Below are 13,878 nucleotides of genomic sequence, written 5' to 3'. Positions count from 1 at the left end.
ATGTAATTTAATTTCACACTGCCATTTTCATCGAATGATTTATTATTCACTTAATCAAAATGTATTAAAATAACCTGTGAAGGTTCTGCGGTTCAGAGTGCTTTACTGATAACAGACAAGCTGATATAAACTATAGTACAAGTTTAAATTACAAAGTAAACTGAAAACATGGTCTTTGAAAGGGAAATAATAAATCTTTTTTTATCTGTATTAATATGATAGATATATGTGATTAGATCAGAATGAAAGCTGATGTAAAGAACTACATAGAAAAAAAAACTGACCAAAAAGAGTACAACATATTAATACTAATACTAATACTACTACTACTACTACTACCACTAATAATAATAATAATAATAGTAATAATAAAGAGGTTTATTAGCTATAACACGAGCTAAGGGAGGTGGCAGATGTTCATACACTTTAAACATGTGTGCCAGTTCTACAAATCAGTGCCACATGATTGTGAGATGCATGTATACATGTGCCAATCTGACATTTTTGTTTGATCTGCCCACTTGACATATACAGTATCTCATTTTGACACAAAAACATGGATGCATTTCACATCTACTTAATCTGCTAATAAATTACCAAGCTTGATCAGTCTGACCCTTCACTTAAGTAACACTTCAGTAACCCAGACGTTTTCTTGTTTGTTGACATCACCTCCTTCACAGTCAGTAGCCTCACAGTAAAACTCCTTCATCAGATCATTCAACCAGCTCCTCGGGGATTCTGACCCAAAATAAACACTTCACCAGGCAAATTTTCCTAATTCTCGTTTACGTGAGTTTGTAAATAAACCAGTTCTCATCCTGATGGTTTGGTTTTGAGGAGGTAATTATTGCTGACATACCAGCCACCCCCTACATACATTGGAATTTCTCTCCCTTGAAATTAAGAGCACAATTTTCAAGCTCAGTGGATGACTGCCACGTGCCCAGAACACAAAGACTGTACAAAAGGTCTGTATCTGGCCGGTAGTGATAATTTGCAGTGTTACCACCATGTCTCAACATCTTAATATCCTTAATATCTTATTTTAATAAATGATTAAACAACAGAAACCAAAGACTCCTGTTTGAAGAATTTAATAACCAAAGTTAAAATTATCTCAAGATGCCACCGGAACTGAAGATATTCAACTGAAGATATGTATGAAAGTTGATGTATATTGTAGGAAAACAAAATGACATTTCAATAATGTCATTGCGAGATTTATTCAATTATTTTTTTGAGAGAACACGTCGCAGTCCTTCAGGATGCATAGACCTAAAAGCAGACTGTGTCACAGGTGAAAGGGTTGTGAGGCTTTATTTACAGATGTGTGAAGAGTGAATGTATTCTTAAGACAAGAACTTCTCCGGAGCTCGGGAGACTAAGAGTAGCAGGGACATGGGGCAGGTTTAGGTTCCTCTGGTATTCTGAATGTTAAACATTGCAGGCTGGTTCTGGGCTGGCAGAAAAGCAATGGCAGGGGATCTGTGCCACAGAGAAAACACGATTAACTTAGAGAGAATAAAATCAGACTATCGGACTTCGAATCTTGGCCTAAATGTTTCACTGACTGGGACATCAATTATCTGGCAACAAGTGGTAGAGAAACCAGGGCAGACATGCTGAGAGGTGATGAGGTGAAGAACTGAAGCTGTGCCAAGGAGACTGCCAGGATCATGCAAGGCGAAAGACAGATGAGGGAAAACACTGACACTTGCAAAAGGTAAGAAGGAAAACAAGTGGAAAAAAACACAAAGCCTGGCAGCTGGCATAGGCCAACATAATGTCCTAGAGAACACCAAGATAGAGCTACAGTATGTTGGAATGGCACATTTTGTATATAAATTGCAAAATTAAATTAAATTATATTAAATAAACTTTTTTTAATTTCTTTATAGAGACCAAAAAAAAAGACACATGACAGCTTTTTGACTGAACTAAGAAAACTACAACAAATATTTCTCTGAATGTAGAAAAAATTAAAAAGGCGATTTTACTGTTGTCACAAATATTACACATATTAGTATATCTATGTGTATTTGTATATATTCAGAAGTCTTTGCAACCTGCATTCAGAGTGGAAAATAGTTTTAAGACTAAATTTTCTAGAGAAAAAAAAGAAATGCTGCAGCACAGTGGAAAAGGAAAACATTTAGACCAGTCCTAAATAAACCAAATGCACTGTCCATGCCGTGTACACAGCTGGGTTTGCACCAAAGTGAGCACAGAGACTAGATAAATGTTTGTTGAGCTGCATTCACACAGCCATTTGTTTATGTCAGTTTAAAGACACCTTACATCTGGGGTAGCTTTCTAAGTGTGTGTGCTGGATAAGTCACTGATGATTTATGGGAAAATCTGATTTCTTGGCATTTGACACTTCAAGTAAGTGGAAGTTCGTATAAGAGTTTAAAAGCTCCTACTTGTTTGTCTTCAATGTGGAATAAAGGACAAAGTCATCTACACTGCTGGGATATGGCTCAGTCCCAGCCCTGGTCTTGAGACTTCCTCAAACATACTCGTGCACCCCCCCCTTTTCTCCTTCCTCCTCCTTCTCTGTGTAACCACTATGCACACTCAATCTTCTCAGACTGAGTGTGAACGTCTCACCGTCAGGATGACTGGAGGAATAATAACTGCATAGACTGCAGTGTCGGGAGAGTGTGTGTGCATTTGTGTGTGTGTGTTTGTGTGAGTGTGCACGTGGATGTGCATGTGTCTGGGCGGACTCCAGCTGTAATGGTGCCCCATGTGTGTCTGTGCTGACCGCGACAGTCATCCTGTCCACAGCAGAGACTTTCTCAGCATGCAGATGGTGTGAGCAGTCAAGGGAAAAGTTTCATGCAGCTCGTCTGAGCCTCAGTTACCTCAGTCTATTCTGAACAAACTGAGCCAGTCCAGGAGGGGAGCAACAGCAGCAGCAGCAGCAGCAACTGAGCTGGACTCCAACTTGATCTTGTCTCAGCCTTGGATTACCTGCAGCTAGTTTGGATACAAACATTACATATCAGCGCTAAAGGATCCAACAAGGCTCTTTGTTTGCCAGGTGAGTCTGCTGCTATTTGTGGTTGTTTTGTCTGAATGCTGAAGGAGTTTGTGGCAATATTCCTTATGTTCTACAATTACTTTTAAAGAGCCCTCCACCCCTTTGCAGTTCAGAAGGCAAATGATCTGTCTAAGTGGGAGTGGAGTGACAAAGTTATGTCATTAATATGCAAAGCAGATATCCCTGAAGTTCAGCTTTATATAAAAATGAATTAATGACAACAGATTTTGTGGGATGGCAGGATAGATAATAGACAATTATAGAGTTTATTTGTGTTTGTTTTACTTTGTTAACATGTAATCAAGCTTAGGGAAGGTCAGCAAGTGCATTATTGCTCAACATATCTTTCAGATAAACTATGTATCTCATCCACCTTCTAATGGACCTGATTACTCAGCCACTTCTTTGTTTATATGTCATATTAAATCAGTGATAAAGCTCAATCAGAGGTGTCACCTGCAGTGAGTGTCATGCTGAGAGTGAAGCAGAGGTGTAATAGAGGAAATAATTGCATGACCAATGATTAAAATAATTTATATTAGTTAAAAGAGTATTAATTACATTGGCAGTCCATAACAAATATGCATGACCAATTTACACTGTTTAATTACCACAAAAAAGCAGCCAAACCTTAAATTCTCTGTAGTTTTATAGGTTTCATGTAATCTAAACTTATAGCACCTGTGACTCTGTTAGAGCAGATCTACAGACCATTTTCTAAGGTTTTTATTTATAATTGCGGTGCAGTAAAGATGGCAAATCCCTTTTTTATGCCTTCCAAAACCCTGACCTCCTGTTTAGCTTGTAGCTGGTCAAATGTACTAAAACACAATTATCCATAGAAGTGTGGTAGGAGAGCTGCATGTGCCAGGATGTAATGAATTGCAACTGCTTACAGCATAAAAAGAACAGATGAGAGGGACTGAAGACAGAATGTTGATAAATTAAGACAGAACACCAAGACATCATTGCAGCACGTTTTCCCTGAATGGTGTAGTAATGGAAAAGGAAGATGGGAGAGCAAACAGGGCACAAGCTGAAGTAAAACGAGGGATGATGAGCCATGTGTGCCAGGAATGTCTGCAGCACACAAGCTGTGCTGCTGGAAAGCCCAGAGATCAGGTTCCCTGTGTCAGCTGCTGCTCTGGACTGTTCCCAGGCCCAACTTTCTGATATCAGTTTATTAGGTGAAGACGGAGGTTCCAGCAAAAATGAAGTTACAGTCATTTTGGAAAATGCTTCAGTCAAGGAAAGTTTGACATTTTAAGTGACACACATTTGCTTTATGGCATTGCATGTGTGAAAGGGTGACTGATCGCACTCTTTATTTTAATATTAGGCATTTTAATATTAGGTTAGCTGACATCAAGAGGTTTACTAAACCCTGTAAATCAATGTGAGTTTGTGAACATATTTGAGCTGGAAGAAGGTTTCTTTGATGAAAAATTAACTTTACTTTAAGAAAGTTTCATAGGGCTCTTAAACACCATGCTGACAAATTCCATCTATTAGTCATGGTACATTAATTAAACAGAGAAAATTGTTTCATTTCAGCTCAGAATGAGACTCTGCTGCTACTGCTGGGTTGCTACTCTACACTTTTTCTGCACAGCTTGACTCCATACATGTTTTTCCTCAGCAGCCTTGTATATTGTGTAATGTAAATTTTGGTGTCATGAGTATCACAGGAAAAAACAGAAATTAAGTTATTCACTCCTTTCAGATACCTGTTCAGCCTCTCCCTTAGTTGTAGCTGGTATGGGCGCCAGATGCCATGACCTAGTAAATGGATGGATGGATGGATGGATGGATGGATGGATGGATGGATGGATGGATGGATGGATGGATGGATGGATGGATAAGGGTAAAAGAAAAAAGAGGGCAGCAGAAGCACAGATGCTGAACATCAGTTACTGTTGCAATTCATAAATCTGTGTCAGTAAGCCATTCCAAAGTAAAAAGGTAATTTTTATATGGGGAAAAAAGGAAGTACACTTTTAAAGATGTAATTCTAATTACATTTGTTTTGGGGGGATCAATTGGTGCTCTAAGACAGATTTGAACCCAGAGTAAAAAAGAAAATTCACTACATCTATTGTGTCACTTGACACTGCAGCTTGTGTGTATATATGAAGATTGAAATCCAAAGTTAGCTAAGCTTTCATCTTTCATGAAAGAATGATAAACCATGATCACTAGGTGCAACTCCTGTTTTTCCTCTCACCTTGTCACCAAATAATACAATCTTCTGTAATATATTAACATGTAGATATTCTCACATTACAAAAGATTGCCACATCAACAGTATCATTTGCTCAGTTGTAACTGTGTGTCCAACACATGTAGAGTCAGCAGCTGATGTGAAGTCTTCACCATCATCTCTCTGCAGGACCGCTGCTCAGTTCCCAGACATGCTGTGACACATGGCATTTAAGAAAATGAGAAGCGAGAGGCGGTGATGCCGGTGGGAGAATAAGTGTGCTATCGTAGAGTATGAAGAGGGCACATATGGTGTCTATATCAGCGTGTAGACAAAATAGACAGTGACCAGAGTCACCAGAGAGCTTATTGGAGACTTTGTCTCCATGAATTGATCCCTCTGTGTCTGTGATATTACCAACATTACCTCATTTCAACTCTTTCTGTATCCATCTTTCTCTTTGACTCACGGTGAGCTGTGTTGGGACTGATCATGAGCTATGAGCGTATACCCTAATGAAGGACAGCCTCTCAGATCCTGACCTCCTTGTAACCCTATCCTCCATTAAATCATGACAGACCTGACTTATGTGTGTGCTGAATGGAGCATGTATCACATTTTTTTATGTGTGCAAGTTCTTCCATCTGTAGTTGTTCTGAAGCCCTTCCTCTTTCACATCCTCTCTAGCTATTAGCACAGCAACAGCACAGCCAGCAACCTGCCCTCCCCTCATCTCTGTGTCTTTAAAGCAGGAGTCAAACAGAAACAGACTGCAGCTTTGGCAGGCAAGGGTTATATTTGTCTTTAACACATGTGCACCATAGAGGCCTTATTCTGTTCCCACTCAAGGGGGGGAAGTTATTTGGGGATATTTAAAGGATTGACAGCATTGACTGGCAATGTGAAGTTCATGTTTCCTCACTTGTATGTTTTGTAATATTTTGTACTGTTATAGGCACACATGTAAAAAAGGTGAACATGCAGTGATGTTGCTGATGGAACGCAAATAGGGCCTGTCAGCACCAGGTGGATTAAGTCAGCTGCCCAAAACACTGAGCTGCTTATTATTTTGTAAATATGTAGGTGGGTTTTGTATCAGACTCAATAAATTTCAGTTTTGGTATTGTTTTCATTTTTCTGCAATTTAGCCTTTAATTGCAACTTTGATCTCCTACAATAAAAGGAGTGTTGCCGTGGGAATGACTGGCAACCTCCAGGTCAATGTGGAATACAGCAAATGCAGAACTGAAGACTAATGTTAAACAGATGATAAAGGCTTGTCTGCCACATATAAAAAATTCTCTACATTGCTGTCAAAATGGACCGGTTAGTAGAAGAAAATAATCACATCTATGAACGTCTAATCGTTGGTTCCAAGATTTTTTCATAACCAAAGTCAGAATGTGCAAAGCTCTGAGAAACTGTAAAAAAAAAAAAAAAAAAGAAAGAAAGAAAGAAAGAAAAGAAAGCACTGGACCCAATAATCAGATGATCTAAATGATTTAATGATCTTTGTGTTTACAGCCCAAATCTTTGATTGTACTGTTCTGCATTTCTACTTCCACAACTTGAATCTCCCAAAGGATAATCTGGGCTATGCACAGAGGCCTCTGTCTCCTTTTCTCCAAAGCTACTCAATTCAAAGAAAGATGTGTCAAACAGCAGCTGAGGCTTTTTGTGTGCACTTGGCTCCAGTACTTTCCCATATGGGGAACAAACAGTCTATGTAACCCTGAAAACTGGCAACCTCCTAATACTGTGAGTCTTCCTGCACAGACAAGACAGCCTGTAGAATCACTTTTCAGAGCTATTTCAGTTTTATCCAACTCCCTTTCTTGTTTAGTGGTTACACCTTTTTTTTTGCCATAGTCTTGGGGCATAATGGTACCTAAGATGTGGTCAGTATGTGGTGCATTTCACCTAAAATGCTAAGTCATACTTATGTATCCTTTTTTTTTTTTTTTTTTATCAAACAGTCTATTGAAATGATTCAGTAAATGTATTTATTGTTCATTTATTACTCTGGAGTCATTAAGGAGCTGTATTTATTATATTACTGACAGATGCTTATTTCTAAGCTAACACCAAGACATCCCTAAGCCTGAGACAGCCTGGCTGTGAGACAAAGATTTGCTTTTAATACCCCAGTGCTCAAATAGAAGTTAAGACTAATGGAAGTTTGAAAGATAAGTATGCCTCACAGACAAAGTCAGTCTCTCCATTTATCTCTTGTCCTTTAGCAGCAATTCATCCATTTTTATAAGACTGCCACAGAGCCACAGATATGTTACACCCTGCTGAGAAATGACATGCCGCAAAACCACAGAGGGCTGATTTGTGACTATCTTTGTGTTTTCTTTCCGGGTTTGCAGTGTTTTCTGTACACTGAGCTGTTGTTGTTTATAGTGAAGGTTAGAGTGTCCTTTCCCACTGACTTCCCAGAGTGGTCAAAGCTCACAGGCATGTTGTGAGAACATCCTGGAATATGTTTAAGCTCAATATGTTTGAAACAGGATAACAGAAAACAGTCTACACGTGCAGACAGTAGCTCAGAGTTAAAGTAGAATTGTTGCTTTGGAAATTAAGCATCCTATTACATTCCCAAATTCATTATCACTATCATTTATTTCATCACTAATCTTGACAAAGAAAATTACTCTAAAGCTCTTACTTAATGTTACATGAGACCGTAAACATTTAAAGCAGACTGCTTATATATATTTTTCATCTCATTACCTTTTCATGAAAAGTTTCATTTTTCAAGTTGCCATTTGAAGCTATCCTGTTTCAATGTGTTCTGCGTACCTTTTCAAACCTTGTGCTATTGCTGGAGTAATATCATTAATATAAGCTATCTTGTTCCAGTGCCTATTTTGGAGACTAGCTCAAGGGATAAAAACACTGACATAAATAGATTACATACATATCTACAAACATGTGTTCAAAGGGACACAGGATACGCCTCGGATGTGCTGTTTTCAGTGTGCTGAGTGGACACAACAGTCGGGTAGTTATGTGTTTCTGCAGTTGCTCTAAAAATGTGCTCAGAACCACACCTGGAACCATAAGCAAGGCTCATGGGAGAGGGGTCTGCAAAAGAGAATGGCTACATATAAAATCTAGGTTTGGAAAATGGGTCATAAATCTTGCCTTTGCCTTTTATTTCCTTCCCACACAACATCAGATTTATCAATTCAAACAATTATTTGCTTTTCTGTCAGGTTTAATGGCCTCATTGTGGAGTCACAAGTCATTATGATACATTGAACAAACATAATGCACATGATTTTGTGCAAATAAAAAGGATGATTGAGAAGCAAGTAACCAAAGTGTAGTGGAAAAGCATGCAATAGAATTCCTAAGCCTGTCATTTTTGTAGCCAAAAAAAAGTTTCATGGCAGTTTATTAAACTGTCACAAAACATGTTCAAATAACTTTCCCTTTTTTCATGTAGGACACAAAACAACCACATAGAGGGAAAGCTGCATCACAGTAATGTAATCCTGTGATGAAAGAGTGTTTACCAATTTAAACAAGTTGAAAAGTATCCCGTTGGGTGGGTGGGAGGGCTTGATGGTGTATTTTCAACCATTAATGTCAGCAAATATCATTCCCTGCCTAAACCACTATTTTCTCTACTCTATTTAGCTTACTGTTTCAGCTTATAGTCACTGTTTAGTTAGGTTAAACTTAAGTTAGGTTTTAAAGGGGTAGTATAGGAAAGATTTTAGTTTGCTTTGATATAGATCCTTTACAATGTCTTCTACACTTACTTATGATAAGTCTCCTACCATCAGAAAAATCCACAGACCAGATGCAGTCATTAAGAAGATCTTTTTTCAACTCCCATTTCCAACCAGCAGACTGGTTGGAGATGATAGAAAGTCAACAATAACTCAAATAGCCACTTGTTACAACCAAGGTGTGTAAAATACCTCTAAACACAAAACACATCGAATGGCACATTCATGTCAGATAAGGTCTGAAAAATGGAGCCACAATTCACACAGACTCACCAAGTTGAACAATAGAAGATTTGAAAAATGTTCGGATGAGTCTTGATACCTTACTATATTACAATGATAGGGTCATAATTTGACAAACTCAGCATGAACGCATGGATCCCTTCCACCTTGTATCAGCAGTTCACGCTGGTGGTGGTGTGATGATGTGGATGATATTTTAGTAGCACATCTTGGGTCCCTTAGTACCAAATGTGCATTGTTTAAATACCGCAACCTACCTGAGTGTTGTTGTTGACCCTGTCCATCCCTTTAAAACCACAACACAGCCATTCTGTGATGGCTACTTCCAGCAGAATAATGCACCATGCCACAGAGGTCAGATGATCTCAACTGGTTTGCTGAAGATGATAATGAGTTCATGGCCTCTGTAGTCACCAAATCTCAATCCAATATAAAACCTTTGGGATGTGGTGGAAGAAGAGATTTACAACGTGGATGTGCAGCCAACAAATCTGCAGCAACTGTTAAATGTTGTTATTTCAATATAAACCAAAATCTCAGAGGAATGTTTCCAACATCTTGTTGAATTTATGCCACGAAAAATTAAAGCACTTCTGAAGGCAAAAGGTCCCACCTAGTACAAGCAAAGTACACTTAATAAAGTGGTTGGTGAGTGTATGTGTACAGTACAACAGAAGCACTGAGAGGCTGCCCAGTACTGAGGACAGGACAGGTTTTGAGAAGGTATAATTACACTTAAGTCTTTCAAATATATCGTGTTAGTGAATTATGTCAAAATGTCATCTTTTTGTTCGGGATTAAAGAAAAAACACTGGTAGCTAATTACTGGAAAATCTGGTCATAAACCAAAGTTTTAGATTAAATATGATGGAACAGCCACATTTTCCAATCTTTTTTTTTTTATCTTGTGTATTTTTAGGATTTATGTCTTCAGTGGTATAGTTAGAACATAATTATTCCATGTTTTTATCAGGCTTCTCTGACACAACGCACAGAATGTATTTTCATTGGGAACACAATTAAAATGAGCAACTCCCTGAAGGTCACAATTTATCATGCTGATCCTGTATGGGCCAAAATAACATAAGATTTTCCTCTAAGTGCATTCTATTTTTCTGGTAATTTATAGTTTAGTCATGACTATGTATGCAGTCTTTGTTTGGTAATTTATTTCCTCCATTTAAATCACACTGCGGTGAAAATTTTAAATAGTGTTCTACTGTCTGCCACCTCCAAGTTATTCACATGAAGAGAGCCTGCAGTAATTCACAGTTTCAGTTCATGGAGGTGTGCAGGCACATCCCAGCAGTGCTGTTAACTATAGCATGACACTGTGGAGTTGTGACCATCCCCTAAAATACAGCAACTACCTGCATCAACATATAACTGTGTAAGCCATTTCTGCAAACATATGCTGGTCATTTCCTTACTCCTTTATAAGTGTTAAATGATCACAGGCAATAAAAATATCTTTAATTCTGCGAGTTGGTCTTGTTGTTCTGAGTTGTTTCTTTTCTTTTTCTTTCTTTCTTTTAAATCTTGCTTTTTCAAACTAATGTGCAGATCCCTATCATTGTCAGAAGCCTACAATGCGTTAAAAAGAGTTATTTTTTCCAGGAATGCAAAGTGTGAACATGTTTGTGCCTGAACATGTTTTCACATCGCACTGTCTGCACAGAACTAGAGAAAGGTTTTGTATCCACCTCCGCAGCCTTGCTGCACTTGCTCCACTGCTGCCTGGAAAACTGCTGAGCTGCATCTGGTCCTCATCTGGACCTGTGGGCTGGCTGGACTTCCACCAAACCAAGCACAATGACAGCCACTGACAACATGCTTAAAGCTGACAGCAGCAGTCTGTGCACATGTCACTGAATAAAGCAGAGGTTTGTGTTTATATGGAAACAAGATGTGCACAATGTCTCTTTGTAAGCTGAGTACATTTATCACATTCATCTGTATATTGATATTTAACTGTATAGTGCTTTGGGGGAACCACAGGGGCTTAGATTTAAAAAGTAACATGGAGTTTAAGTCTGAATCTGAGTTCTTGACACCATATCTCTTGTACAGGGTACTCAGGTCACTTAATATTTTACATAAAGGATAGTGAATATCAGTTGGTTGCACAATACATACTTTTATAACAATAACTACATGTTAGATGGCATACTTTTACCTTCTAAAACATGCCTGTCCTCCACCATCTCTTGGCTAACATGAAGACACATCCCATGACATTAAAAACTTAAGAACAATCTCCTCATACTTCAAATATGGAGAAAAGTTAGAAAAAAAATTGAAGAAGAAGGAGTAGAAAAAAGCAAAGAGATTTAATCAATACATCATGTCTGAGGATTTGAGCTAAGTTGGGAGGGAGGATGAGTTGTCAAACTACAGCAGGCAAATAGGATTTGTTTGGCCTACAGCTTTCTTTTTATTCATTTTTTTTAGCAAGACAAAGGATTCACAAATTGAAAGATATTCCTACTCATATAAGCTTATTTTACTGGTCAAAACATCCACAGACACCTGGCTTTTGAGTACAATGGCAAAGTACAATCAGAATTCGGTTTCATGTCAAAATAACTCCTCAGTGGATGTAGGTTTTTCTCAGCTCCATCTCGGCTCATCATCACACAACACTTATGTGTGGGCAAAAACACGTTTATTGGCCATAATGTCTCACAAGAAGGCTGACAGCAGCAAGTTGCAGACAAAAGAAGATCGATCTTTTTTCAGTTTGTTTTTTTCTAACCTGTCAACTAATTCTCTGGTGTCAGGGCTAACATCCATGGTTCAGTCAGAAATAGTGAACCAGCAGCCCAGTAATCTCATGAAGTTGTGATTTTCAGAAACCCAGCCTGTGGGAAGCAGTTTAATAACCATCCCTTCATGTTGTCAGTCTGACACACCTGTCCTCTGAGAGGTAGAGGAATACTGGACCAAACAGTATACTTCAGAGCGCTGGTGATAAACCTGCAACTGGATGTAATGGAAAAAGCTTTACTGTGCTTGTTTTAATGGGTGTACGCATGTTTAATAAACCTAAACATGCTGTTTTTGGTGTGAAAATGGCATCTGTGTCATTTAGCAGTTTATTAACATCTGACCTTGAAGGTCCGACAACACAGTGCTGATGTCAGATTAGATTTGGTCTACATGAAAAGGAAGGGCCCCAGAAATTATCAACTTAAAACATCTGTGGGGTTGAAGAGCAACTGTAGTTGTCTCAAGCTGTTTAGCCAGTGTGCCAGGAAAAAATATAAAAATGTCATTTTTATTCAGGGATATTCCTGTAACGGAAATTGAAATCTGGTTCAGTTTCAATAAACCAACCATAATCAAAACATCAATAAACCACATCCAATACAAATTAAAAAAAAAATCTGGCAATGTATTCGTGACTGCCAATAATACAAAAACAAAAATGCAGTTTAACATGTTTCCTTCCGTCCTGAAGCCAGTGCTCTTTCAGTCTTCATTCAATGATTTTACAAGAGAAGTGAGAATTCTTTGTTTCAGACAAGTTCAGCTTGTTACCACCACTCCAAATCTAAAGTTCTGAGAGCCTAAATCTAACACAGGCACACATGCCTGGTAAGCTAACATACAGCACGTAGGTGGGTGACAGGAAAAAAAAGATAAAAGAGATTTGAACTTTTTCAATGGCTTGTGAATTCCTCCTCCTACATTTCTACTTCTGCCTTTGTCTCCTTGCAACATTTAGACCTATCTGACTGCTTCAAAACAGAAAAAAGTCAGTAAAAGGTCCATCTAGATAAATTACTTTTATCTTGTTTAACACAATTTTTTTTATCAGTTCTCTTTTGGTTAAAATATGTTCTAAACCTCACGGCTTCTTATAAGAAATATGTTTGTTTGCTTTCAGATTGGAGTTGCTGTAATGGACGACCACTATGTTTCACACAGCAGTCCTCAGCGCAGCAGTGCTCAGCCCAGCACTCAGGTTCAGAGGCTGAATGTCATCAGGTGTGGGTGGCTCAGGAAGCAAGGAGGCTTTGTCAAGACTTGGCACAATCGTTGGTTTGTACTGAAAGGGGATCAACTCTACTACTACAAAGATGAGGAGGAGACCAAAGCTCTGGTAAGGCTGTAAGCGCACTGAAGGATTAATTCCTGCCTATTTTCTAACTGTGGCATCACACAGTGACTTATTACTGAGCTTTGGGGGGCAGTTATATCATGTCTAGATTTCTGTTAACAAAATCAACAAATCCAGTCTTAATCCTCTGAGTTGATTGTGCTGACAAACCCACATGAATCCAGTTAAATGAAAAGATGCTGCACACATTAAACATTCAATTAAAGACAAGACCTTTGTGCTGCAGCTGAAAAAATGTTTAGGAATTATTTAGTTCAGCTGCGCCCTTGCAGCTGCTGCACTTGCTCTAAGTACAGTTAATTACTTTGCACAAACTCAGGTGTGTTCAAGGAAAACAAACCCATATTCACATGCAGCTCTTTTGTCCCATTGATGAGTAAATCCTTGACGTTGTCAGATGTTTTCTTTAATGCAATCACATCATTTTAAAACCGAAAGCATGAAATCTTATTACATAGAATTTGTAATCCTTTAATAGGACAAAATAACCAATACAAATAAACTGGGTGGACCAGCAAAC

The 13,878-nt window shown here is 38.4% G+C and overlaps 1 protein-coding gene across 1 annotated transcript in view; it reads left to right on the top strand.

Annotated features, from left to right (window-relative positions):
- The first annotated feature begins 2,595 nt into the window (after positions 1-2,595).
- The window catches only part of arhgap24 (Rho GTPase activating protein 24), a 69,039-nt gene continuing 57,756 nt past the window's right edge, over positions 2,596-13,878 (top strand). The window contains exons 1-2 of the mRNA XM_041970584.1: positions 2,596-3,049; positions 13,125-13,340. Of these exons, the coding sequence (XP_041826518.1) occupies positions 13,140-13,340 (201 nt within the window). The 5' untranslated portion in view covers positions 2,596-3,049; positions 13,125-13,139. The remainder of the gene's footprint in view (positions 3,050-13,124; positions 13,341-13,878) is intronic.

Source organism: Melanotaenia boesemani, chromosome 19 (genome assembly GCF_017639745.1).
Source record: "Melanotaenia boesemani isolate fMelBoe1 chromosome 19, fMelBoe1.pri, whole genome shotgun sequence".
NCBI classification, from domain to species: Eukaryota; Metazoa; Chordata; class Actinopteri; order Atheriniformes; family Melanotaeniidae; genus Melanotaenia; species Melanotaenia boesemani.
Note: the sequence above shows the minus strand (reverse complement) of the source record. Positions and strands in the feature narration are given on the sequence as shown.